General features: G+C 44.2%; 1 protein-coding gene across 1 annotated transcript in view; it reads left to right on the top strand.

Moving 5' to 3' along the window:
* Positions 1–27,298, top strand: part of SDK1 (sidekick cell adhesion molecule 1) — a 364,412-nt gene that overhangs the window by 327,549 nt on the left and 9,565 nt on the right. Inside the window, exons 37-45 of the mRNA XM_031606919.2 lie at positions 5,588–5,703; positions 7,118–7,304; positions 8,166–8,303; positions 11,316–11,477; positions 12,258–12,383; positions 19,627–19,791; positions 21,875–22,012; positions 23,980–24,100; positions 24,336–24,465. Of these exons, the coding sequence (XP_031462779.2) occupies positions 5,588–5,703; positions 7,118–7,304; positions 8,166–8,303; positions 11,316–11,477; positions 12,258–12,383; positions 19,627–19,791; positions 21,875–22,012; positions 23,980–24,100; positions 24,336–24,465 (1,283 nt within the window). The remainder of the gene's footprint in view (positions 1–5,587; positions 5,704–7,117; positions 7,305–8,165; positions 8,304–11,315; positions 11,478–12,257; positions 12,384–19,626; positions 19,792–21,874; positions 22,013–23,979; positions 24,101–24,335; positions 24,466–27,298) is intronic.

The following is a 27,298-nucleotide window of genomic DNA, read 5'->3' as shown; positions in this document are numbered from 1 at the left end:
CAATGTTTTTTTTCCAGTACGTGTGGTGAATGTGATCTCTCCTCCCTTAGCCACCTGCATCCCTCTCTGTACCTCTCCAGAAGGTGAGAATACACCTAGACAATACTGGAAAGCTTCCCAGCACTAAGCAGAGAACCTGGGCATGTTACCATTGGGTTTCAATAGCATCTGCTTTTATTTACAGTTTTTCATGACCTTAATACCCTTAAAAATGTGATGCAGTGTCTGTCCCTTCTTTTTCCACCAAGGTACATTTGCCTGTTTATCTTTCATTTTGGCTACAATTAGAATCCCCCTTCCATCAGCTTTCACAAGGGTGAGAAAGTTGTTTTTTAAGGTTGGTCTTATATCAGCTTCCACTGGTCCACCTTACACTAGGAAATGTTCCCTTTTCTCTGACTCTGATCTATGCAGTCTTGTAAATCAACGTGTAATTCCACACCCTGAAGAAAGGGTTACTCCCTGCTGGAACCAGACTGTTTCCAGCCATTCTCCCATAGAGGTTGGACTTCTCCAAGGTAGAGGAGACCAGATTGCTGCTTTCCTCAGGCTCCTGTCACATAGCAGGGTATCCAAGCTGGTAAGAGGCAGAGTGCTGGGTTTTGGTGCCTGGGTAGGAGAGGTCCAGTGACAGCAAACAGGGCTGTATTGGGGAATTAAGGGTGTCAGTATGCATGCTTTTGAATTGTAAATCTGACCATCTTACTGCTTCTGAAATACATCTGAGCAGCCCCACAACGCACAGCCCTCGGAAAAAAAATGTGTCTGTACTTTCATCACAAAATGCAGCCTTGCTTAAAACAGCCAGAAATTGGTGGGAAACATCTTTTACGTTCTAAATATAGCTTGCACTGCCTTGTCACAGCGGAAAGCAGCTTCAGTGGCTGTTTTTGAAGCACAATTAAGTAATTGTTATTGAGCTAATCAGCATAGCTCACACAGCATTCCTGATGGCACGGAGCACTGCTGCACAGAGGAAGCGTTCCTGCTCCCACCTTTCCTTCACAGGCACTGTAAGAAAATGGCCAATAAGCACTGAATGCCTTTTCTCTCACAGTGCTTTTCCTTGGTGGAAGGAATAACTGCAAACATCTGCAAATCCACCACTTTGTTCATTTTTTTGGGGGGGAGAGCCCATCCTTGCCTTTCTTTTTTAAGTCCAGACTGTGAGAAAATCTCTTGTGTTTGGCTTTGCCCATTGTGCTAATCAGTCTCTGATATTTTATCTTGTGGCCTTCTGTTTGCTTTCTTGTGCTTGGCTTTTAATGCTCTGTGTAACAGTTGCTTATCTCTGCACAGCTGCAAAGGGAGAAGGAGGGATGCTTTGTGTCCTGCTGCCGGGACAGAACCAATGCAGCAAGGATTGCTGATGCCAGGCATTAAGAAAGCAAAACTACCCCAAGAGTACATGTGAAGGGTTATTTAAATAGGCAGTGTCTGTGTAGGGATGGCAGTGGAATTTGGAGAGGGGTCAGTGGCCAGGATCACACAGACATCTGGGCAGCAGAGCTGAGCCCAACGTGATGTGGGAACCTGGGTTGTCTGAGCCTTCTCCAGTCCTTTCCAGCTCAATTTTCCAGGGCTGCGTGTGCCAGGAACCTGTGTGTAAACCTGGGAGGTGCTGCGTGTGCGTGCTTTAACTGTGAGCATATGCTGCACTGAATATTGCTCTGTCTTCCCTCTTGTTGCAGAGAGAAGGTAGATAAGATTACATCTGTTGTGCTAGAACATGCTGCAGCCAACCCTCCATTACAGTGTGCAGAAATACCGATTAGAGGCTTTTAGGCCTGGAGCTGTCTCTTTGTTCTGTGTTTATGCAACACATTGTGCAATGAGATTCTGGCCTCTAGGTGCTAACACCAAAATGCAAATATATTGATTACCAGGGAATAAAGGCAGGCACATTCACAAAAGCATGCTTTGATGAACTGGAGGGAAAATGCTTGCTAGATAGAAAAGGATCAGAGGTCTTTACAGAACAGGAATTTGCTTAAGATTGTTTGGGACTGTGGGATCAAGAGGATGCACAGAAAATCTTTGGTCTCTTTCACTGCATTTTTCTCCATGATTGTATTCTTTTGTATGTTTAAATGGCATGAGTACCAGGGACATCATGTCCCAGACTTGTCTACGAATTCCCCAACATAATATTGGTATTATAGAAATAATTAGAAAGTCGGTAGAGGAGAAACCTTTCGCTAGCCAGAAATCTGAGCAGCAGTAAGAGCAGCATGGAATGCTTCATAAAAACCAGCTATTAGGTTTACCTGATGAATCACAGGGATTTGTAGCCTACCTGTGCTACAGAGCATCGTGGCGGCAGTCACTAAGAAAAGGAATAGTACTTTCATATTGATGAAAAGCTCTCAGTGTCACACAGCCCAGAGAGCAAATATCCCAGGCAAGCAGGAGAAAAACTAAGGTGAACCTTCAACAGAGCGTGGAGATTGGTGCAGAGCCACTGGGGATTTCAAGCACCTTCTCTTTAAAGGTTATAAGCATTTGCAAGCTCAAATTGTCTGCAGAGTGAGCAGAGGCACTCAGTTCCACTGAGAAATGAGGACAGTGATATATTTAAATGTGGATTTGGATGTGTAACTTTATCCACGCACTCGTTTTTACTCTCTCTCATTCCATTCCCAGATAGATTCATTGTCTTTACACAACCCTGCCATCATTCCAGCCCGTAGTTGTTGTTGCTGTTGTTATTACTTTTACTAATTACTGCACAACCCGCTCAGGCTTTTCTCCTTCCTTTTTGACTGAGAGACTGTCAAGGAGACAATCTTAAAGGTGAATTGAGATCAGATAAGGAAAGAAATGTTTGCAAATATCTGCGTGAGATAACAAAGCGGGATACATGCAGGGAATTAGACTTCATGAATACATTCATTTTTTCAGGGAAAGTGAAATGCTTTCCACCTGCCAAGACCTGAATTTGGGCCCTCCGGGCTCCGTGTCACTCCTGCTGTAGCTGATAATGTCACGAACACCTAAAGCAGTGTGAGGTATGCGGCTTTAACCTTGCTTTTATATATTAGTGGTTTCAACAGTCATGGAAAAAAAAAAAAAAAAAAAAATCAGAGCTCAGTAATCTCGAACCACATTCCTAGAAGGTAAAAGGCTTTTGAATTCGCATTTGAAATGCATTCATTTTATTGGCACGGGCTGTCCGCACCTTTGGCAAATGGCTGAGGGTTCCAAGCAGGTAAACTCTTCAGGGTTGCGTTTCCTCTTGTTTAAAGTATTGCATTTTACCCATGTGGGAACGTGTGCTGTGTGCTCAGAGCCACAGCCAGCGTGAGCAGCACAGTGCTGCTGTCTCTCACTGCCAACCTGTGCACGTCAGCCTTTGAAAGTTGAACAGAGGGACAGACTCGCGGGGCACAAAACCAAACACAATTTGCATCTCGTCGAGGCTCTGCGGTGCTGAAATGCCTTTTTTCACGCAGTCTATCATTTTTTATTTTTCCCCTCCCATCAAATTTTCCACCTCCGCGCCAGCAAAAGTGCAGCTCCAGCAGTGCGGGTGTCAGTGGAGAGTGATCACTGGCACTTTTTAACCATTGTGTTTCTTAGACGTGCTCTATATAAAGGATTTGAGGAAAAGATGGTGTTTTTGTGGCAGAGGCTGCACACACCGACTCTTCTAATGGTCACAGCTCGGAAGCAGCAATTGTTCCAGGCTGGCGCATAGGATCCAAAGAAAAATGCTATTGCAGTCATCACTTCAGACCTCAGTGTTGAGAGCACTTTGAAGCTGTCAGCTCAGGACAGCCAGTACTGTCACTACCCAGAAGAGAAAACACACTGCTAAAGCAATCCGTTTTCTTTTGTGATTGTACATATTCCCGTTTCTCTGAGCATGTCATCATCTGCAAATCCCCGAGATGTATTTCCAGGTTTGTATCGTGTGATCGCTTTGGCCCCACTGCTCTGATGTGTGCAGTGAAGGTCTCAAAGCCCCGAGATGCTTGGAGGGGCCCTTGGCAGAGCAGCATTGTGTTGTGTTGAGTGCAGGCAGTGCCCTGGAGAGCAGAGGTGCAGCAGCAGCATCAGGCAGCAGAAGCCCTGCAACCAGCCAGTGTGTGGCTGCTGTGCTGCTGGTCATCACCACCCCCTGCGTTTGCCATGCACAGCCAAAAAGGAAACAAAAGGTGTAAGAAACAAATAGTTTTCGCCCAGGATAATGGCTATTTACAATTTTACCTTTCACATTTTAATTGTACAGCAATAATTTTGCAATAGAGTTGCCAGTGGCAAACATGCAAAAGACATTAACTTTATTTATGTTTTGGATTATTAATGTGGCTGTTAAAATTCCTCCAGTTAGTTTTGATTGAATTGGTTTTTTTTGTGCGATTCTGTCGTTTAATGGAGCGGTAAATAAGAATTTCTGATAATGAGCCCAAGCATCTGTCACAACAACCTGGCGCTGGTTATTAACATTTCCATTAACGGCAGGGTGGGCAGTGATAATATGGAAACCACACAGTTAGAACAAAATAAATAGTTGGTGTCAGGCTGAGTGGGTGTTAATTACTATTTTATTTTATAACTCTGGGGGGAGGGAGTATTGGTAGAAAAGTGTGACTTATGAAGGTCATTCTCTAAAGAAGGAAGTCTACAGAGGAACAGATAACTGGGGCTATCTTATTCGAGTGGTGAATGTTTTATCACTTCTATTTATGGCCCATAAACGGGCAGAGAGAAAAGAGGAGGCTTTCTCAGAGCCGGGGTGAAAGCTGTGGAGAAGGCTGCCCTTTGCCCTGCCTTTCCCTTCCTGCTTCTGGAGTTGGAACAGGATGCGCCTGGGCATCTCTTCTGTAAATAGAACGTGTGCTGTTTGGCTAAGAAAATCCACCAGCACCAGGTTGCATCCTGACAGAAGGAAGAGCTGGTGTGACCCAGGTGCTCTTGAAGGAAGCCAAAGATTGGTTTTCTTGCAGAGCACGATGCAAAGAAGTGTCATCAGGTCTGCTATGTGTATGTGTGTGATACGAGATCAGAGTTAATGAGTAGCAAGCTTAGCCATTTTGTCGTACAGAAAATGTGAGGCGGATTGATTGGTACCCAACTAGATACAGGGGTGATGCTGGCCTTGGTCCTTGGGAAGGGGCTGATACAAAGATGTGCCACTGAGTCCAAAGGCCGGACTGGCAGGGCAGGGGGCTGTGCTGGTGAGGCATAGGGCTGTGCTGCTCCCCACAGCTGCTTTCAAGACGGGTTGCTCAGGAGCACCATGTCACTGCCAAAGGCAAGCCTGAAACATTACTACAGAATAAAGAAAAAATTCTCTTTTATTTTCCAAAGCTGCTGACAGGATTGAGTTTATTCAATGTCTTACCCGGTCTGTGTGACACAGAACTTCACCTCTGTAGGCTCAGGAGCTTCTCAGTCCCTGCATGCTCTTGCTGTATACCTGAGACTTCCCAGCGATACGGATACCTCCAGGGCTGGCTGTGAGAGCTGACTCACGGCATAAACACAGCCTGTCCTCGGCCCTTCCACAAATGGAAAATTGCAGCCTGGATATGAACTAGTTCTGCTTGTCACTATTAATTCTTCTGTCTTCCTTTCTCTCCAGCACCAGCGATGGCCCCACAGAACATCCAAGTAAACTCCCTTTCTGCAAGCCAGCTGGAGCTCACCTGGGACCCACCTCCTGCCGACAGCCAAAATGGGAATATACAAGGCTACAAGGCAATGCTTCTATTTCTCTCCTGGTTTCATTTGTCTTGCTTGGCTTTTCTATTACTTGTGAGATGGCTCTACAACTACAGCTGCCCTCGCTGCACAAGGCAAATTAAGGCAGTATTCAGCCTGCAGTATGGAAATGGCTGTGTGTTCCAAAATCAAAAGAAATGAGATGGGGGGAAGAGGGAAGAAAGGGAAAAGCATATTGCTGTTTGCAGAGAAAGGAAGGCATGGGGAGAGAGGGCATGCAGACAGGGAGGCAGCTACGCTTATGTGGGCAACTTATCTGCTCCAGAAAGCAACCAACACAGAAAAGCTAGGGGCTAGGAATGTACTGGAGGAAGCTAAGTGAGTTTTCCATCTATCAACTATTCCAAAGCCATTAGGAAAAGCAGAACTTTCTCCAAACTAGAAGCCTGAGCCAGGTGAGATTTCAGAAGATTTCATTTCCCTAACTTTAACAAAATTAAATCATAGCATTAATTGCATTTGGTTTATATGAGACGAGCACGTTGCAGAGGCATGTTGTTTAGCTTCTCCAGCATGAGGATGGACCCTCGGAGAGTGGAAATGGGCAAGTCTACAAACACTGGAGCTTGGCTTGTCTTCAGCATCTGGCTCTGCCTCTCTCCATGAATTTAGACCCATAAGTGAAGAAAAGTCAAGCCAATGTGAATAATCTGGCATCCCTTCTTGGCAGTAGCAAGAAACCTTATATATCAATTCATGTTCTTTTTCTTTTCTATGTATATAGATGGCTCTAACAGCTTGCCTTGTAGAGCCAAGGTAGAGTCTTGCCTTGGCTCATTCTCTCCATTTTCTGGCTTGCTTTGGCTTGTTGTAATGCATACACTGCCAGGCCTGTCCAATAAGTAGGGCTGGCACCACTTCTCTCTTGGAATCATCTTCTCCAATCCTGATTTTATGGGATCAGGATAAAAATTGTGCAAGGGAGAACGGAGAAGGGTAATGCAAAGAACTTTAGGAAAAATCTTCATTCCCTCTTCAGAAAGGCATTTTCTTGTCTGTCCTTTGAACACAAATGGTGGCACAGTTGTGTGCACAGGGAAGTGAATGATGGGAGCGTCATATCAGGGTGCCAGTGCTGACAGGCAGCTAGCATTTCAGGGAGAATTAAAAGACTGACCTCTCCTCGCAGCTTCTGGCAGCTCCGATCTGCTGTCATCAGGCCATATTCTTCAGCCTGTGCTCTATTTTTGAATGATGTACTCAACTGCATGGCAACTGGACTCGGTGTAATTTGCCAAAGAAAAAGAAAAGATTGGGCACATGGAGAAGAGTGAAAGCTGCCATTTACCAGAGAGTCCAGAGCAAGGCTGCTCCATCCTGCTCATCTGTACGGCTGCAATGCTGGGATGTTTGGGAGCTAGATGCTAAAACATCTCACTGTTTCCAACAGATTTATTACTGGGAGAGCGACGTCCAGAATGACACGGAGAAAGTGAAGGTCCTTTTCCTCCCTGAGACAACAGTCCGCCTCAAAAACCTGACCAGCCACACGAGGTACTTGGTCTGCATCTCCGCCTTCAATGCAGCAGGGGACGGCCCCAGGAGCAGACCCTCGGCGGGCAGGACACACCAGGCTGGTATGTGACCACCTCAAAGCACAGGACTGGTGGTTGCTGGTAGCCAATGGGGGAGTGTGGGGCATGCAGGAGGGCACTGCTGTTTAGAGTTAGCTTTCAGCTGAGTCGTTATGTTGTGTTGGCTGGGGGGAAAGGATCAAAAAACGCAACCGTGTGGGAAGGGGAGCAGAGTTGGAGCTGGAACGGGTGGTCAGAATGACCAACCCCTTTGCAGGTCAATCCAGGATGCAACTCTGGGGATCTCTTTGGGGCCTCTGCTATCACATCTGAAAATCTGAACTTGCTAGCATCACCTAGAAATTCCCTAGCAGTGCTGTGAGAGAAGAGGGATGCTTTGTGCAGCCCCTCATGTTGAAGCCCTGCCATCAGACTGAGCTACATGAGGGCAGTGGCTGCCACAAGGAGCACATGAGCTCTGGGGCTGTGTGCTCTCTTAGTGCCCCGCTGCCTTCAGCCCTGCTCTTGTGAGGGAGTTAGCTTGAGAAAACTCAGCCTCTGCAGTGCGTCTCCACTAATCATGACAGGGGGAGAGCAAACAGTAAAACACTGCAAGCTTTCTGATAGTCAGCAGCAAGATGGAGAGCAAAGGCCAAACTTAGTGTTCCTGTGAGAGTCTTCTCCTTCTGTTGTGTCTCCTTGCTTGCTGCTGAGACCCAGTTTTGCAGCAGAGTAGCTGCTTTTCTTAGGGAAGACAGTCTGGTTTTGATTGATTACTGGAAATTTTGATACGATTCATAAATCCCATTCTTACTTTGTCTCCTTTAGATTTAGACCGGGCAAAAAACCTCAATGTTTTATAATATATACGTATATCAGATTGACTACGCCTGCTGCAATTCAATCCATTTGTAATCCTTTCAGCACCCAGTGCTCCCAGCTTCTTGGCGTTCTCTGAAATCACTTCCACGACACTCAATGTGTCTTGGGGCGAGCCGACAGCAGCAAATGGAGTCCTGCAGGGTTATCGAGTAGTCTATGAGCCTTTGGCTCCCGTCCAGGGTAAGAAAGACCTAAAATCATACATATTCATGGGAAAATGACAGAAAAGCACTGTAGCATCTTTTATCTCTGCCCAATTTCCTACTTGCTCTCTGCCATTTTCCAAGAGAAGCCAGGTGGCAGAGGGTAAGTAAAACAATTCCGCTTTTGCCAAAACTGCTCAGCAAACCATAATATTGTGGAATGTAGCTTTTGTCTGTCCTCTCTCATTTTCTTGCACAAACTATATTCTGCGTGATTTGAAAAGTCATTTTACTGCCATTGTTATCCGACGTGGAAGAAGAGGAAAGTCAGCTGAAGACTGCCTGATTGTCTCCCCATGCTGCACCTTCAAATTGCTGAGTGGGCTCCATCCCAGAATAGTCGTCAGGCTCACTTGTGTTGCTTATCACATGATGTGTCATTTCTGTTATCGCAGAGATTGCCCAGGCATCAAATGTGCTAGTCATCACGGGTACCTCTGCTGCTTCTGACAGGGCAGGATAACTGTGAAAGAGATTTGGTCGTGTCTGTTTACATGGAGTTTTCAAGCAGAATTTCTAACCCAGCAGTAGATTTAAGACAACACTGCAAAGGCCACAGTCATTTCACTCATTTGCAAAACAGCATGAGGAAAGGATTTGGCAATTTCTCTGAAAACAAATGTGGATTAATTTCAAAGTTGAATTAGAAAAGATTGCAAAGTTTGGGAATGGCTGTATTAACATTTTTGTGTTTCTGGTAGATTGCCAGTTGTTCAATAGGATGTCCAGCTTTGGCAGTGTGACAGCATGGAGAGTAATTTCAGCCATCGCCAATCTATTTTGAACTTTTTTTCCCATTGAAATAAGGATATCAATCACTGGTATTTGCTTCTTCTGTAAGGAATAAAGATCTATATTGTCTGAATATCCATGTCTCATACACTGAGAAAATTATACTCAGAAATGAAAACATGAGCCTAAAAGCACTTTCAGCCTTTATGGTTGGCAGATCCAAGCAGAAAGAGCTAATACAGAAAGCATTTCCAATTCTGACCAAGAAATGTGCACAGGGTACGCAGGAGGCTTGGGCTCTCTGGATATTTCCTGCCTTACATTCATTTCTACACAGAATACATTTTGTTCCCCTGAAAGTATGGAATTGTTGGATCAAGCTTTCTCTGTACACATTTGACTGAACATGCTCAGACCTTTCATTTTTTCTCTTCCCCACCTCTGCTTTCTGACTCCAAGTTGTCTGTCCTCCCTCTCTAGATTTATTTCTGGTGCAAGCAGGGATGTTTTAGAGAGTTTTCCCTCAAATTATTACATATATTTTTTTACTTAAAGTTATTTCTTATTTTATTTTTATAAAATAATGGATTTTTTTTTATTTTATTTTTTTTCTCCCATTTCTCCCATTTCCTTTTGTACCATCACTTTTCTTTCATCAAATACATTTACTTCCCCTATACCGTAAGCAACCCCTCCCTCAAAGCCATCATTTTCCTCAGAGAAATAGAAAAACTCAGCTCATTTATTGAGAGGGCTTCAAGGCAAAGCCCAGGTTGCTGAAAATAGAGCACATGGCAGTGCTGGCATCAGCGGGGGTCAGGGCATCACCCTGCATCTCCTCCCATCCCCAGCCCTCCCATTGCTCCATGCTTGCAGTGCACCATGCCAGACCCCTCCTGCTGACTGTTGACTTCTCTCCCAGCTGTGATTTTTGGCTGAGCCCCCCTCGGCCCTGTGACACCTCCTGCCTTCTCTCTGTAAGCCACCATGTAAATCCTGCGTGTTTTGCAAACCTTGCTAACACTGGTCTGTTCCACAGCACACTCCTCTCCCTGCCTGACCTTTTATTGTTTAAGCTTTACGGTGCTATGTTTTACACCATAATAGACAACAAAATTGCCCTGGGGCCTTTTTTTAACAGTTTCTTTTTTTTTTTTTTTTCTTCGGAACATTACTTTGAAATGACAAATGCTTCCTGATTTGTCTCTGAGAAATGAAATAGTGCACCTAGGGAAGGAGGGAGCACTTCTACTGCTTCCTCATTAACTGAGAAAAGATCCTCTGAATTATAAATTGTCTGGGAGAAAACTTTGAACGGGAATCACTTGGACATTATTCTTCCTTTAACTGATAAAAATTGAAGGAGGCGTCTTGATTTGCATGTAACATAAGCATCCAGATAGAAAAACTTCTTCCTTTGGCATTCCTGGGGGAGGAAAACTAACAGGCAGCCTTCTCTAGTGGGAAAAACATCTTCCTACTTCTTATCTTCTTGGCTGGAGATGTGTTATGTACAGGACCAGGCAATACCAAAAGGACTCTGTCACTTCAAGTTTTGTTTGTTCCATTAAATATTTTATGTATCAAATTGCTTCCATTAATGTAATTGTAGAAATTTTCAGTAAAAACTAGATTTTAATTCATCCGTTTAAGAAAAATTCTGAAGAGTGGGGAAGACTGGAAGACAAGTCATGGCTTTAGCCCTCCCCAAGTGAACAGTGCTTTGACTGCATCCCCTGCTGCAGTGGCACTTATACCCAGAAGCTGCCTGCGAGATATTTGTCCTTCATTCCACATTCACTTGATAATGGTGCAAGAGCCAGGACAAGAAGGAAAGAACCTGAAGCCTCATTTCCTCCTCCAAGGCAGCACTGCAGGTTATTCAGCAAAGAAAGAGCAGAGAAGTGCTTGTTTAGGAAGCAATCTGCAACACTGCAGTCCTCTTCGTTTACCTCCTCCTTTCTTCCCAGAGTAATTAGAGAAGTTGCGTGCAGTCTCTTGGTAATTTCCCAGTTGTGTTGTAAGGTTTTTTTTCTTGTCAGTACCCACTTATCAAGCTTAAACTCTAATTATACTTATCAGTGCTGAAAATTGGCTATTATCACTACTTAAACTCCTGCTAATTGTAAGAAATACTTTCTTAGCAAACTGTTAGATGATTTTACTTACCATCTAGATATAATAAGCTTTTTTTTTTCTTTTCTTTTTTTTTTTCATTGCAACCTTCTCTTCTTTTTCATCCATGTGGCTACACCAGGGGTCAGTAAGGTGGTGACTGTGGATATTAAAGGGAACTGGCAACGCTGGCTAAAGGTCCGAGATCTTACCAAGGGCATGACTTATTTATTCAGAGTGCAAGCCCGAACCATTGCCTATGGTCCTGAACTGCAAGCCAACGTCACAGCTGGGCCAGCAGAAGGTAAGTGGAACCATAAAAACACATCAGGAACCGGATCAGTGATGCAAATGCAGCCCAATAGCAGAGAATAGCATGCTCAGGGTTTAACGTGGCCTTCTAAGCCAAGGAGAAGTTGAATCACAGGAGCACAGAGCATGATTTAGTGGATTTCACATCTGCACATGAAAAACATCTTTTTTCTTTCTAGAAAACTAGAAGACTGGTGTGAATAAACAGAACAGTGTGAATAAATCATAGTGCAAACTGGCTACCCAAGGAATTCAAAACTACATCCATTGTGGCTCAGAATTCTGGTTGGTGTGCTATCCAAGGAGTCTGAGCTGGAATGGTTCTGCCTACACCAGTAGAGGTTTCTGGGTGTAAAAACAGGAAGAGTTTACAGTTATTGCTTCCTAACACTTTGGCTTATGCACAGGGAGATGTCTGCAGATTTCCTGACATGCCAAGAGGCTGAATTTCAGCATTCCCTGCTTGGTTCAGTGTGTGTACCGAAACAGTTGGTTTTCTTATTTGATCAGTGATAACAGATGCCAGATAATCATAACAACTTAAATTCCCTCCAATTATATCAGTTTTCCCCCTTTCCTTCTTAGCAGACACACTTGTATAATTAGTGCCAGTAAAAAATTAGGCCAGCATCTTATTGAGCTGGTTTATATTGAATATATGTTGGCCAGTGCTCCCGGATTATTTATTTCCTTTATCAGGAGAAGAAATGAAGAATACCAAAGTACATCTCTGGTAACACCCAGCATTTGCTGTTGTCATTTAATCCTCCAGGGTCTCCCGGCTCCCCTCAGGAAATCCTAGTGACAAAATCTGCTTCTGGGCTGACGGTACAATGGACTGAGGGGGATTCTGGAGAAAAACCCACAACTGGGTACATTATAGAGGCACGGCCCTCAGGTAAGCCATGGGAATCATGGAGAGCTCGTTGTCCTGAGTTCCCATATTCAGCCCATACTGGGCTACCTACCCTGCAGTGGAGATGCTCTTTCTCTTCTCAGTGAGCTACTGGATTTTTGTGAGACAGAGCAGTTCCCAACCAGTACTGAATCTTTGCTGATTTATTACACGGGTTATCATATTTTCTCCTGTTTAGGCACAATCACAGGAAATTACCCTAATTGCTCTAGTTTCCAGTGTGGTACATCACTGGTAAATCATCCAGCTGATGAACCAATGCAGTTAATAATTAAAACTCACTTAAATGTTTACAGCATCTTTCACACACAAGGACTTAAATGCTTGCAAACTGCTTTTTGAGGACCAAAAATCTATCGTTCAGCAGCAGAATACAGCAGTTAATCACTGTTAATAACCAGGCCAGGACTGCAGCAGCGTGCATGCATGGCTACCCCGTTTGTTCTGCAAGGAGGGCATTAAGGGCTAGAGGAGGTTCCTCATCAGCGCTGTTCCTGTTGGTGCTTTCCCAGAGCTCCTTTCCTTCTGGCAGTTACGTCTAAGTGAAGTTGCCCTCTGCTTTATTCGCAGTATTTTCCCAGCTGGAGAAGATGGTTTTATATTGAGGCCTTTGCTCCGGCTTGTTTGCAGCCTCCCCCAGCTTGGTACCCCCTTGCCAATTTAACAAGCGTGCACTTTGTGGTAGCCAAGCCATTAACAAATCAGCGAATACTGCCAGACCCCTGTGTAATCTCACTTGATAAATTCCCTCCACTCTGACAGGAGTGCTGATAACCATTCTCCAAGTACAGTTTTCCAGCCCTTGATGCATCTACCAGATACTTGTTTCATGTAGGCCATGTTTGAATGTCATGATGTCAAAAGCTTTGCCGAAGTCAGGATAGATGATGTCTGTTCTTTCTCCTCTATTGACAAGGTCTGCTACCCTGTCACAGGAGGAAATTAGACATGATTTATACTTGACATACCCATGTTGGTTGCTTGTTCTTTGCTTTTTCACTTCTAGATGCCTACACACTGCTTGATTATATATTGATTAAGTTAATGCTTATCTGTTTGATTATATAAAGGATCTGAACTCTCTCTTGTATGTGTCTTGAATGTAAGGCTACATTTAAAACCAATGATTATAATTGTATTTAACTGGAGTGATAACAAAATCGTTGTGATTGTTGATGAAGCTGCAAATTTCCATACTTGCCTTTGGTAGAACTTATTCTGTAGTGATAGTGAGGCTGTGTGGGGACCCCAGAATTCTGTCATTTAACATGATCTGTTGGTTTTTTTTTTCAAAACAAAGTGAAGGAAAATGTGTACACTCTCAAAGCAGTTGAATTTCACACTGATCTCAGGTGGTTTTTTTTAGTGAAGGCATGTCACCAAATGCTTCCATTTGCCTTACATCAACTTATTGATCCCTGCTCTGTTTTCTTCATAGGCAGAAAATGCTCTCTCTCATCTTTGAACAGTGTTAGTAAATTAAAACAAAACTGTTTGCTGAGGTCTGCTTACCAGCTTACATTTCCCCAAACAGGGTTTTTAGAGTAAGATTGTTTCTGAGGGAAACCTGTACCCCATGTTCACATTCGGGTGAGCTGCAGCACTGCAAACACATCTGATGTTCCTGGACTCGTCTCACCTGTGGATGTGCACAAACACTTCACAGTTCTCATCTAAGGATACAGGATTTGTGGCTCACTCTTTCTGAGCAGGAAGAAAATAGTCCTTCCAAGGCAGGTCTGAGCTGCATTAACCCTGGGTCATTCCAGCTGGCCTCACGCCACTGATCCTGGAAACGCACAGAAGGGGTCTTATACTCCTGCTCTTGCAACCTGACTGTTGAGGCATTTAATTCCTCCTCAGATTATTTTAATCCTATTCATGCTGCTATAGCAAATGAACTAGCCATTTGTATGCTGGATTCTCACCCTTAGTTCTGGTTGCAGCTGTAGAAAGCGTGAAATGTGATCCAAGAGAGGAGAGGACTAATTGGAGCGCTTGCTTATTTCACGCAAGTGGCAGCTTCCTTTCACTGCCGCTTTTCTTCCTCCTCTCTGCATGGAAGAGTTTGAAATCTGAATTATGAGCTTAACAAAGGCAGGAGACTAATTCCTCCTGTCAGGGCCGGCCACTCAGAGCCATTTCTGTTTTAATATAATTCTATGAATTCGCTTCTGCATGTTGTTTTGTGTGTGTAGTAGAACATGGATTGGAGCAACCTTTATTTTTAAGTACTGGTTGTCCAAGAGAAGAGCAATTGACTTGTGCCCTTTACATAAAATCAAGGAAGGAGAAGATATTCATCCTTCTGAGATCAAAAAAGGGACATTGAACAGACAGATGAAAAGCTTTAGCTTGTTGCCAATATTTAAATGCAATACCACTACCTTAGTATTTCACATCTCAAGTGTCATCTATTATAGGCCTCATTACCCCAAACGTTAAATGCCGTATCATCTCATTTTCCCTGCTGTAGCTCCCTGCCAAGACTCTTCCATCAGAGTACGAGGGTGGCTTTCTGTCATAAATGGCAAACTCTACCTGCTTTTGTCACTTCCCTTCACATTTTTCAGTGCCCCGCTGTGTTTTGCAGGCCTCCAGCTGCCCTGCTGGGTTTAGCAATGGTGGCAGCAGGCAACTGAGATTGTTCATTTCGTTTCCCCATTTCTCTCCCAGATTTATGGCAGGTGACCAGGCTGACTGTCTCCTGTGCATTTTGAATATACTTAGACACCAGCATGGAGCAGCAAACCAATGTTTTTTCCAGAGTGATCTGTGCTACAGGAAGGTATTACAGAAACAGCAGAGTTTTTCTTTTCCTTCAACTCATCTGTCCCTGGAGAAATGGATTCCAGTTTAGCTCCTTTTGCATTACAAGAAGTGCAATTAAGCGGCCCGTGTCACTGCCATAGAAAGCACTCCCTAGACATCCACTAGGCTGGCTAAGAAGTGGGTATTAGATCATGTCCTTTGTTTCTACGTGCTGAACAAAAGACAGAAATGGCACATCAACGTAAAGGTTCCCAGCACTGCTGATGGAGTGGAGAGGATGAGTTTGCACCTCTTCTTCCAACCGCACATCATCTCCAAACCTCCTTTCTCCATACTCTGCTTTACTTTCGGGCACACGGCCTGTAAAGCATGCAGCAGTGTCACACAGGCTTTCCTCCCCAATTATCCCCTTTCTGCAATGCATGTGTTTCTGCCCCGTGGCCTAGGGAGCCATGCTGCCAGGAATACACATCCACATAGGCTTCATGCACGTTTTGGCCTGCTGTGGGCATCTCAAGGTGTGGGACAGCCCTGCAGGGCTCAGTCTCTGCTCCGTACCTCAGGAAAGCCTCTGAAGCAGTACAAGACAATAGAGGTGTCCAGTTGTGCTTGCTCTCTCCCCACCATGCCTTTTGGGTTTTGTTGGTTTGTTTTTCCCAAGTAGTGCATGACTTAGTCCCAGTGGGAGAGAATTGCAGCTTAATAATAAAGCCAATAATTAACCTCTAGCACTTTGGCTGGCGTGAACAGGCTGGCTGCACTGCAGATCAGCCACACATCATGAGTTCAGGATGCAAACAGCTCTGGAGAGTGTTTTCTTTTGTTGCCCTGGATGATCTGTTCCATGAAAGCAGCAGAACTCGTCTTTGGACAGGGGATTGTCCTTCCCACGAACGCTGGTTTTCACTTCCCACACCCCAAGGGCAGATCTCACTTCAGTTTTCTTTCTGGTGTCTTGAGAAATGTTGTTGTTGTTGTTGTTTTCTTCCTTTTCTATTTATTTTTAAACAAATGAGGGAGTGCAGTGTCAAACATGGACACAAACCAGCAGAAGTCAGTAAATTCAAAGTGAAGGCTGCAGCTGCATTGCCGGCATCTGCCATGGGGCCTTTGATTCTCTTCTGCTCACAAGTAACATGCTGAGGTTGACAGTTAGTCAGCCTTCACTTCCCATTCTTGTCCTTCCCTTAGTTTGCATGATAATCCATCCCTTTGCCTCTGACAAATGCTTCCACATTTTAATTTTGCCCTCTGTAGGAGGAACACTACTCGTATTCAGCAAGTCCTTAATTCTCAGCTGCTTCTCCCTTCATAAACCTGCTAATATGTAATTAGGAGAAAGTTTTACAGCACAGCCCTCCTCTTTCTCCGAGGGGAAAGGCTGGTGCTTAAGATCCACATAACTGACAGCTTTCCATCTCTCCAGCTGCAGCACAGCAGTCATTTGATAGCAGGCAGAGTTATCAGAGCCAGGAGCCCTCGTTACTGCCTGGCAGCTCTATATGGACCCCAATTAACTCCCCGTGAAACCAGACTTGCATGTAGCTGCTGTGCCTGGGCTGTCTCACCACAGTGCTCAGCACCTGCCCATGAGGTGCCCAGTCTGCAAATGGGGAAGGTCAGAGATGGCTTTGCCTTTCCCTGACGTTTGGGTCTTCCATGAATTAATACCCAGATAGTATCCCAACCACAGCATGCTCATCCTTCCTCCCAAAACTGAGTGGAAAATGCTGAGTATGGTATACTAATGATTTTCTACCAAACTTAAAGGCCAGTCTTCACTATCAAGGTGGCCCTCTAATGAATTCTCTTTCAGTTGAACTTCTGACATTTAGAGCCAACCTGGTTTTAAGGGAGGAGGAAAAGATGGGAGAATGAATTCATAGGTTTGTGTTCAATATTTAATTGCAGAACTCACTACTGAAATAAAATGTCTTTTTTAGTTTGGATACATCTGATTGTAATCTCTGTCCATAAAGACAGACCTGAATATTCTGGACAGAGGTTAGATAAATTGAGGCTCTGTAATTAAAAGCTTTGTTGGCCAGAGCTGGAGAAGCCACAAACTGCCTTGTGTATAACATCTCCTTGGATCAGCAGTGAGAAAGACATCCTTACTGCATCCTTACTTACAAGCTTTACAGAGTGGTTAAATTTCAACTTTCTTGGTCTGTTGGATATTCTGCATTGTGCACCTTGATAGGTTTGAGAAAATAAGCAAGGAAGTGTATGTGAACAGTTGTGTTTGTTGCAATGAGTGTTGAACATTCATTTTTACTGTTGCTTTTTCTTCCCCCATTTAAGCAGCCTTCATTGTAAACAAATTGCTTTTCTGACAATTCACAATGGGCTCAAATTCTCTTATTGCTGTTTACAAATGTGTTTATGAAAGCTCAGGCAATTCTAGCAATTATAGCAATATTTTATAGTCTGAATGCATCTTCTTAGTATCGGTGGCTGTGACAATCCAACTTTGAAAATGCATCCCTCGCTCCACCCTTTTCGGATAAGCTAAATCCCAGGCTCCCTTTTTATCACGTTGTGAGTTTACGTGGTAGAAATAATCTAGCCTTCAATTGCCCTGTAAAAGAGAAGTCAATATTTTATCTCTTGTTTTATAGCCATTGTAATATCCAACTAATACATAACAATGGTACATTATGATAACTTCATTATACTCTGATCATGGTGGTGAATAATGCATTGGTCTGAATTTTAAGCCTGACAGACGAGTTACCTATTTTTATTGTTCTTTAGTATTTCTCAAATGTAGCTGGAACAATAACATTTCAGCCTGCTTTCTGCATCCACTGAGACTGCCAATCCTTATGATCAGAAAAGAAGTAGTTTGGGGGTTGTTAGTCATTGTGTGTGTTGCTAGATGTGCAGCACGTTACAAATCACCAAACCAACATTTACTGATGCCAAAGTTAAAACATTCACATGGAAATGCACCTGCAGTGTTAATCAGTCCATCTTTGCTGTTATTCCCCATTGCACAGAAGTAGGCTAAGGGCCAGATTGTGTTCTGTTACACCAACACAGCTTTGGAATTGCTGCAGCGTCTCCAATTAGTTTACACTTGGGTAAATGCAAAGCAAATGAGAACAGATTCTGGCCTCACACTGCAGCAGTGGAACAAGTTGCTAAGGGTAGTGCTGCTGGCTCCTGTTTTATTGTTACCTTGATAACACCTCAAGCTACAGGATTCCTGCTGATGCTTGGATCTTGCAGTGCAGAGGGCTTTCTTTCAAAGCTCCTGCACTGGAATAGTATCTATGCAGAGGTTATCACAGCCTTCCTATTGCTGTGGGACGTACAGAGAAAAATAGACATTGTTTGAACAGCTTTGATAACTAAAAGTAGAAGTCTGATCAGGTCAAATCCTTAAGAGCTGTGCTGGCTGAGGCTAGCTGAGAGTTTGGCACCATGTGTAGACCGTAACTTCATTTTGTCGGAGGAAGTGCTGGGCACCAATTGTTGCTGATACGCAGTCTAGTTAGATTAATGTTTGATTCCTGCACTCAAAATTATTGACTGGCATCTTTAATTATAGTTGGTTTTGTTCTTACTGGTAACAGCATCCATCTAGTTGAAAGTTCTTTCCATTGAAGTCAAGTGAAAGTAAGGTTACGGGTATGGATCAGGGACTGGAACGGTGCCTAGTCAGGATGCGCATCAGGATAAATGTCAGCATGGCTGCAGAGAGCTGAGATTACCCTACGGAAACGCTCTCATCAGTTATGCAAAAGGCATCGTGTTTCCCGAAACTTTGAAAGCTTTGTAATGCAAACAAAACCTCGTTCCTGCTTAAAAATATATGGCACAGAAATGCAGTGCCTGCTGCCTCACTCCACGGGCTGTGCCACGCTGCAGTCCAGCCCATGCAAAGGACAGATCTCCATTAATGTTGAGCACCATTCCACTGGGAAACCAGATCTTGCAAGGCCACAGTGCCCCCTGCCAAAACCCAAATCTGACATTGGTTTGTAAAACTTAGCCTGCACACTTGGGTAGCAAAGTCACTTTTGCAAAGTAAAAAGCAGACAAAACCTGTGCAATTAGGACTCATTTATGTAGCAGGTTGCTCTGGGCTTACTTGCTCTGTCAGATAACAGGCGTGCAGATGCAGTGACCTTACGCTGGCAGGAGGGACCCAGATGGCTGGCAGCTGCTCCAGCCAGCTTAGGTCACCACAGGTGCTGCTGCAGCTTTTAACAGCCGTGTCTCCCAGCTGGGCTGTTATGACACCCCCATCACGAGTAAATCTTTTTACAGATGAGGTCTTGCAGTGCATTCTGACATTTGTGTGTATCGCCGAGCAGCCTTCAGGTAAGCATGTCCAAACTGCCTGCGGTGGAAGCAACACAATTAACGGCAATTATTTTTCACAATCAAAAGGAAATGCCAAGTCACGCAGTTAATGCCATCCCTCTCCTCGCTGCTTTCCCAGATGAAGGACTGTGGGACATGTTTGTGAAGGACATTCCTCGCAGCGCTACCTCCTACACCGTCAGCCTGGACAAACTCAAACAGGGCGTGACGTATGAATTTCGGGTGGTGGCTGTCAATGAATTTGGCTATGGGGAGCCAAGTGTTCCCTCCGTGGCGGTATCAGGTAATCGTGTTTGTGTGATAATGCTTTCCAACAGATTGTCTTACTGGAGGTGGAGGAGGAAGAAAAAATAAAACAAAACAAAACCAGTTTCTCACGTTACAATAAAACAGCAAGGCCAGCTCGTTTTAGCTTGTTTCAGGGCAAAATGTTGTTGAGAATCAAGGCTTGTTATTTCAGTATGCTTTACTCTCAGTGGGAAGAATAAGCTTGTGCCATTTTTAAGCTTGGCAAAGAACATTCTCGTGAAGTTTGTGAGTGTGTTTACACGTAAGATTTCTTGCCTTAAGACTAATTTACAAAGTCTACAATTTGTTTGCTTTTCTTCTTCCTCCTCTCCAGGTCTGTTGTTTTGTTTACTCTGCTTCCTTCTCTTTTCCCAAGGTTCTGTGATAAGCACTTTCTGTGTTATTTTACATTTAGCTCTCAAGAATGCAGTCTGACAAAACTACTCATTATTTCCTCTGTGCTGGCAATTCCAGCACAGTGATGCCCCCATTCCCCTTCACCACAGCAGATTGATGGTGGCACTCATGGACCCATCCCACCCTTCCCACTCTGTGTAGTAATTCCCAGTAAAGAGGGCTATGGCCTAAACACGCTTCCAGAGTCCCTTTGAACAAGGCAGCACTCTGATTTCCTAAAGGAACCTTCAGTGCCTTGAAAAGAAACTTTCAATTCCACTTGGCTTGCCGTGCTTGGACAGCTTTAGTTCGATGGGCTGTTGTGAAGTGGGAGAGCTTGCCCTCGTAAATGTCTTGCTCACGTCTCCTCTTACCCTTGCAGAGAGGGCTGTACTCCAGGTTGCTTTTGAGCAACAGGTTTCGTCCTCGCTGTGTCAGCAAAGACGGACGAGGAATAAAAGAACCTGAAAAAATGTCTTTTGTGATTCAAAGTTCTGGAGAGTCCTGAGAACCTGGCAGTGCTCCAGCATCTGGAGTGGCTTTTATCTCTTTGCTTCTCGAGTGAAAAGCATAAACACCATTCAGTGGTTACCCAGCAGGCAGGAGCAGTAAATGCTGCTATCGCCATCACGGCCGCGTTTGTCCTTACACAATTAACCACTTAGCCTGAGAGCTGTCTGTGGATTTCAGTGTGAGTGCTACCCTTGCTTTTCTCCTTCAGGACGAGGGCACAGACAGCCCACTTCAAACACCAAGAGTCAGTGTTTCTCCTATCTGTGGTTTCACAGAGGCTGTAGCACAATGTAAGGGGTCAGTGATCATGTCAGTCTCTCTATTCCCAGAAGACATTATTCCCCTGAAGCCGGACATGCAACTCCTTCTGATGTTTTTTATATATAAATAAACTGCTTGTTTGTAAGTTCTCCACTTGAACCGAACTATTTAATTCACCTCCTTTTGATGCTTCAGTATTCATCTCAAATTGCTGCATGAAAGTAAGAGGTTTCCATTGAGATTCCCAGCCATAAAAGTACACAGCGTTTTATGCTGCCCACTTCAGCTCGCACAGGGAGGTGTAAATTGCACTGAATCTGCTCAGCCCAGCGTGCCTTGTGCAGTTTGCCTGCAGGACTTTGTTAGCTTGGGTTGACCTCCTAACAAATAAAGATTGTGGCTGCTTTTCACTGCTGCAGAGTACCCAGTGATCTGGAACAGATTGCCCACATCGTCAGGCTTACAGCAGACATTAGTTTACATCCATGATCCAGGACAGTGAGAGGAAAGAGAGTGCCTGAGTTCAGCGACAGTGAGGATTTGGGTTGGTCTCCTGGCATCGCCCACTCCTCATAAGGTAAACTATAGGGAAATCACATACAACTGCTCTTTGTGCTCCAGAGGCAGCACTTTTGGTCAAAGCTGAGAGGTGCTGTCAAGGAGAATATCACATCAAAAAACAGTAGTACTTCACGGCTTCAAACCACGACTGGGCAAGAGAACTCTAGGAAGGGGAAGTATGTATCATTCTTATGCCTCCAGCTGAGGTCAAATGGAGTGAAATGACTTGAGAAAACACCAAGTTCAGGCAACTTCTTTGAACGTCTCTTTCCAGAGCACTGTGGGGGAGAAAGGGTAATTCTTCAGGAGTGTAAGGAGTTGTTGTTGTTCCTCTTTTGCATTTTCAGCACAAACAGAAGCCCCGTTCTATGAGGAGTGGTGGTTTCTCCTGGTGATGGCTCTCTCAAGTCTGATCCTGATCCTGCTGGTGGTATTTGCTTTGGTCCTGCATGGCCAGAGCAAGAAGTACAAGAACTGCAGCACAGGTAAGACAGCAGCTCTGCACTGTACACGTGCTCTCAAGATCTTCAGGAATTAGAAATGTCTTCCCTTTGAAATCTTGATTTCACCAGCACGTGCTCTTTTAATAGGTATTTTGCTTGGCAGAAGAGTTGGATATTTTTACTGTTTGATTTGGTAGAAATGGCTTTTGCCCATGGCCTTGCTGGGCAATGAGTGCCTGAGCCTGTGAGATTTTGGAAGTTAACCACGGGCTTGGACAGAACAGCATCTGGAAGGCCCAGGGGCTGTAACAAAAGCCAAGGCGTCTGGGTCAAATGCTTGGCAGAGGACAACAAAAAATGAATGAGCTGAGACTTCATTTAGATTAGTTGTCATTCCCTGATAGATGGGGAGAGGGTTCTGCTTTCCGTGTCTGTACCCAATGCAAATATCCTATGGCTGTATGTGTGAGGACTACAACATAGCTCCTTTATATTAAATTGAGTGCCCAGCATCTCGCGTTCGTTCCCTAAGCCAAGCTGCAGTTACGGGTCTGGTGCCAAGGATTTGGGAGGTGCCTTGGGTATCCGGGCCTGTTGGAGTTCAGGGCACTGTGAGGATCAAGATGTGAATTTGCCTTTAGTTACAGTTTTTACCATTCCTTTCTAAAAGGAAAGAGGAACTACCTGCTCTGTAACTGGGAACGTTGAAAGTCCCCTTTTTAAGCACCTGGTTCCAGAGCAGTGAATATTCTTCTTACCTTTTCTTCACCTTATGTGAAAAAGTTGTTCATTTGTGTGTTTCTTTGGTAGCTATCTCCACCTCCAGCAAGAAGTTGCTCTGCTGCTAGAAGGCCTTGCCAAAAAGACCCGTTAATGAGTCAGATTGAGTGGATGAGTCTTTATGCTACTCGTTCTAAGGGATTAATGTAATGAAGGAGTCTGGAAAGAGTCTTCCAGGCAGTATTTAGCAATTCAGTCCCAAAGAGAAGATCCTTTCTTTCTTTATAATTCACTGCTAACAAGTGTTAGAAAATCAGATTTTAGTCCCATGGCATATAAGATGTATGAATATCATGGCATTTCACCAAGTTAATACTATTACATATTTGTATGCATAGCTCATAGAAAATCACTCATCTTCTTAGTTTTGCTCTGTGTTTGGGGCACAGACAAGAAAAGGCACGTCTGACCTGCACTGTCAGGTATCAGTGTTCACACTGAGTCTTAATGTAGCATTGAAATTGAAGTTGAGGATGAGGCACCTGCCTGCTGCAAAGTGGCAATACGCAACTGGTCTTTCTCTGCAGGACACTAGCTGAGCTCACACCTTTGGGATTACAAAGAAGATCACGGGAGAGAATAAGCTCTTGCTATATTTGATCACAGGAACAAACATACCTTGCTGTATTCTCCCTTTTCTGCCAGTGCCTGTCCTTTTCCCCACCTTACATTGTCTGGTGATTTCTCACACCTATATCTTATTCTCATTACAGTTCGACATCTTTTTTTCCATTTGCTGCCCACTAATCCTTTCCCTTGCCTTTTTTGTTTCTTTCTTTCTTTCTTCTTTTTCTGCCTTTCCTAGTTTTACTTTTGTTTTGCTTCAGTCAGCATTAATGGGATGTGTGTCACCTGGTTTAGGACACCTTCAGTGACCACCTGAAATATTCACCTGGGTTCCATTTGTAGTCCAAAGATAAGAATAAGCACTTGTGGAGCACAGTTCACCTGTGTTATTTTAGATACTTACCATTGAATGAAATGCATTCATCCATGACTCCTTCCCTCCCCTACTTTTGCTCCTTCTGCCTGTCTGCACTCCTGATATGCTCCTTTCTTCTACTTTGTACTCGTTTTCCAGTAACAAAGCTAGAGAGATTTTTACAAAATAGCGATATCATAAAACATAATGAAGGGAAAGTTAGCAACTCATTTTTAATTAATCTTAAAGTCATATCTGGGAGGAAAATGCCCTTGTTTCAGCTGAATCTCTCATTGCCTGGCTCCAGGTAAGACCATCTCCAATGTGGAAGAGTCAGTCACCTTGGATAATGGGGGCTTCACTGCTCTGGAGCTCAACAGCAGACACCTAAACATCAAGAGCACATTCTCAAAGAAAAATGGAACCAGGTAAGGAGCTGGGAACACCACGCTGCTGGAAATGCATTTTCATTTAGATTCGGGCAGCCATTAAGTAGGCAACATGGAGACACTGTTGTCTGGTGGATCAAAGGAGGTCTTCGCACTAATGCCAAGTCACAGCTCCAGGCTGTGATTCTGATTTCTAAGCGTGGTTTTATTGTCTCTAATTGCATCATTTGAGAGAAATGATGATATCCATACACTCACCTGTTGTCTTTGCCAGGTCTCCTCCTCGCCCAAGCCCAGGTGGGCTGCACTACTCTGATGAGGATATCTGCAACAAGTACAATGGAGCTGTGCTGACTGAGGGCTTGGGACTCAACGAGAAGCCCTTAGAAATGTCAGAGTCAGAGGTAAGGGTTTGCCTTTGCCTCGCTAAGCATTGCCCAGTCACTGCACACATTCATTCCCAGGACCAAAGACTTTGAAATCCCACTGCACACCTGCATTGCACTGTTGCCATTATTTGTCTGCATCGATATTATCACAAGTTTTCACAGTGCCTTTTTAGGCAGCTGCAGCAAACACTGAGATTTGGAAGTATGTTCTTTAGTGATGAGAACTGCTGCCTGCATTATAATGGGAGTAAGTGGGGAACCAGTAACCTGCCAGGGATCTCGTAGCAATTGCAGTGAGAGCCCAGCATTCAGGTTTCCAAACACCCCAGTCTACAGGAGCCTTCTGCTTGGGATGCTTTCAGACTCTCTTTTCCAAGGAAGGTGGTTGTATGCCAACATTACACATTTGACAGTGCTCTATCTTGTGTCTCACAACTCCTTTAAGAAGAAATAAAGTGGTTACGGTCTGTAAAAGCCCAGCAATGGCCATGGGTGAATAAGCAGACTTCAAGGGACATGCAGACAGGTAAATCTGTCTCTCAAATTGTGTGTTGTCAGCTAAGATCCCGATGAATCTGAGCTGACAGCACAAGAAGCGAGCAGTGGGCCAAACCACTCCAAACCTGACCCTTCCAGCAAGAATAAATCAAGAGCAGCAAGTAGTGAAGGAATATGACAGTTTTCATCTGTAGCTTTTCTGCACCTGCAGCTACAGCTGCTTTTCCTGGCTACCTAGCTCTCACCTCCTGTTAATTACCACGGACAGCCTGCTGCTTTGTGCTGCCCTATCGCCGACCCGGCGTGCCAGGAGCTTCCTTGGCAGAGCTGGAGCTGCTGTCTGCACGGTGCACAAGCGCTACCTCCAGATTAAAGCCGTAGTGCTTTGGTCATGTCACTGTAACAACCCAGCATTAAACCTGTCATTAAAACAGTTTGCTGAGCATGATCATGAATTTAGCTCTGGCACCTTCTGACATTAATTTCATTGCCCCATGTGGTATTTTCTGGTAATGCGCAAAAGTCTCCTTGCAGGGTGTCATTACTGCCTTCTATATGCACTGTTTATACGACATAGAAGAAAGTGTTGTGTCTTTTTTTTTTTTTTTTTTTTTTTTCCTCAGGCTATTATTAATATTATTTATTTACTGTGTATTGCAGTCGAGCCTGAAGGTCCCGATTGAGATTCTAGTGTTTTTGTGACTGTGTCTGCATGTGAGAATGGGAACAAAATACGCCTCTTGTTTTTCCTTGGGGCTTAGATATGCAGCCCTTCTGTATAATGTCTTTGATGCTTGCTTATTTTTGTGGGGAGTGCTTTTAGGCATGAAATGTTAATAGGCTCCCGGTAGAGGTAGCAAGAGGAGATGCTGCCTTTTGATCAGCCTGAAAATGCTGTTTATGTTGGCTGGTACAGACAGGAGATGAGGGCACAGGGGCAGAGGTGGGTATAGATGTTTGACCGCTCTGTTTTCAAATATTCCTGTACCTATTAGCTCTTCCCGTTCATCTTTTCTGCTCTCGGTTTCTGTTCTCAAAGGATATCTTAACAGACAAGCTCTGGTTTTCTGAGATTTTCAGAATCTCCATCGCTTTTAGTAGGCAAGAATGTTTCCTATTAAATGAAGAATTAAAGATATCTTTTTTTATATAAGAGCTCTACACGTGTTCAGTCTTCTGCAGCAAAAGGGATCCTGATGCTATTTTCCTCTAATACATATTTGCGATGAACTCAAATTCCACTTACTGAGCTGCACATAAGGGCAGGTAAGGCCAAAAACAGCGCTTTTGCTTTCAACCCGTATGTCGTCTCATTGCTTCTTAGTTTTACCCTTGTTGCCTGAAGTGTCAAGATTTTTCTGTGGAAAAGAAGGAAGCTCACTGGCTTCAAGTCTCATGGGCTTTACTGAGCACGAAGAAGCCTGAGAGAAACTCTCAGGTTGACTGACTGCATTTGCAACACAGCTGCCTGGGAGCCTTCCTCCGTGCTCCCTCCTGACGAGGAGAGCAAGAGAGGAACGAAGAGGAAATGTAGCAGACCAAGCAGCACTCCAATATTCATAAATCAAATGGTTAACTCACTCCATGTCGTGAAAGCCAAGGACCGGTACCGTTAATGAGGTTAAAGTAGTTTAATTGGCAGGTGTGGAGCAAGAGAGTGCTAAGAGTGTAATTTCTAAATGATTAATAATAATAGGCTTTTAGGTAATGAGTCAAGTGGACCAGGCTCTGGACAGACGATCTGAAGAAATTTGGTGCTCACCATTGTAGGGAAATCTGATGATACATCTGTGATGTCAGCCAGCCAGGGAAGGGCATTTCTACTGCAGAGCAGGGCAGGGTGTTGTCTATTTGCTTATGCTCACATGCCTTTGTGATATCCCAAAAACTGTTTTCAGGAGGTGATGTCCTCACAGATTCTGTGCAGTGTCAGTCCCTGATGAATACTGGAGATGCTCTGGTCTTCCAAGCTGCCTGCCACGGCACAACTGATTTTCCCTTTCTCAGCTCTGTGGGAACATACCATAAATTTCCACTTAACACTTATTGAGGAATATGGCTTAGCTTGTTTCTGATGTTCTCAAGCAGTTTTGACGAGTTGGGCAGCAGCTGCAGATGAGACATTCATAAGGAAGGTTCCCATGTCCAGCAAAATGGCTTGCCTACCAGGTTCCCTTGCCTCTTTTACACATATTTGTTTCATGTCAACCAAGAGAAGCTGCTGCCACCTACATTTTAAGAAATAATCTCAGAAAGCTGTTGCTTATCCATTCGCTTAAAATAATAATAATAATTGGAACTATTTTCGAATTTCCCATTGACTCAGCTAGCCAACTCTGATTGCTGTTTT

Source organism: Phasianus colchicus, chromosome 16, assembly GCF_987193195.1.
Source record: "Phasianus colchicus chromosome 16, bPhaCol1.hap1.1, whole genome shotgun sequence".
Classification (NCBI taxonomy): Eukaryota; Metazoa; Chordata; class Aves; order Galliformes; family Phasianidae; genus Phasianus; species Phasianus colchicus.
This window is presented reverse-complemented; position numbering and strand designations above follow the sequence as displayed.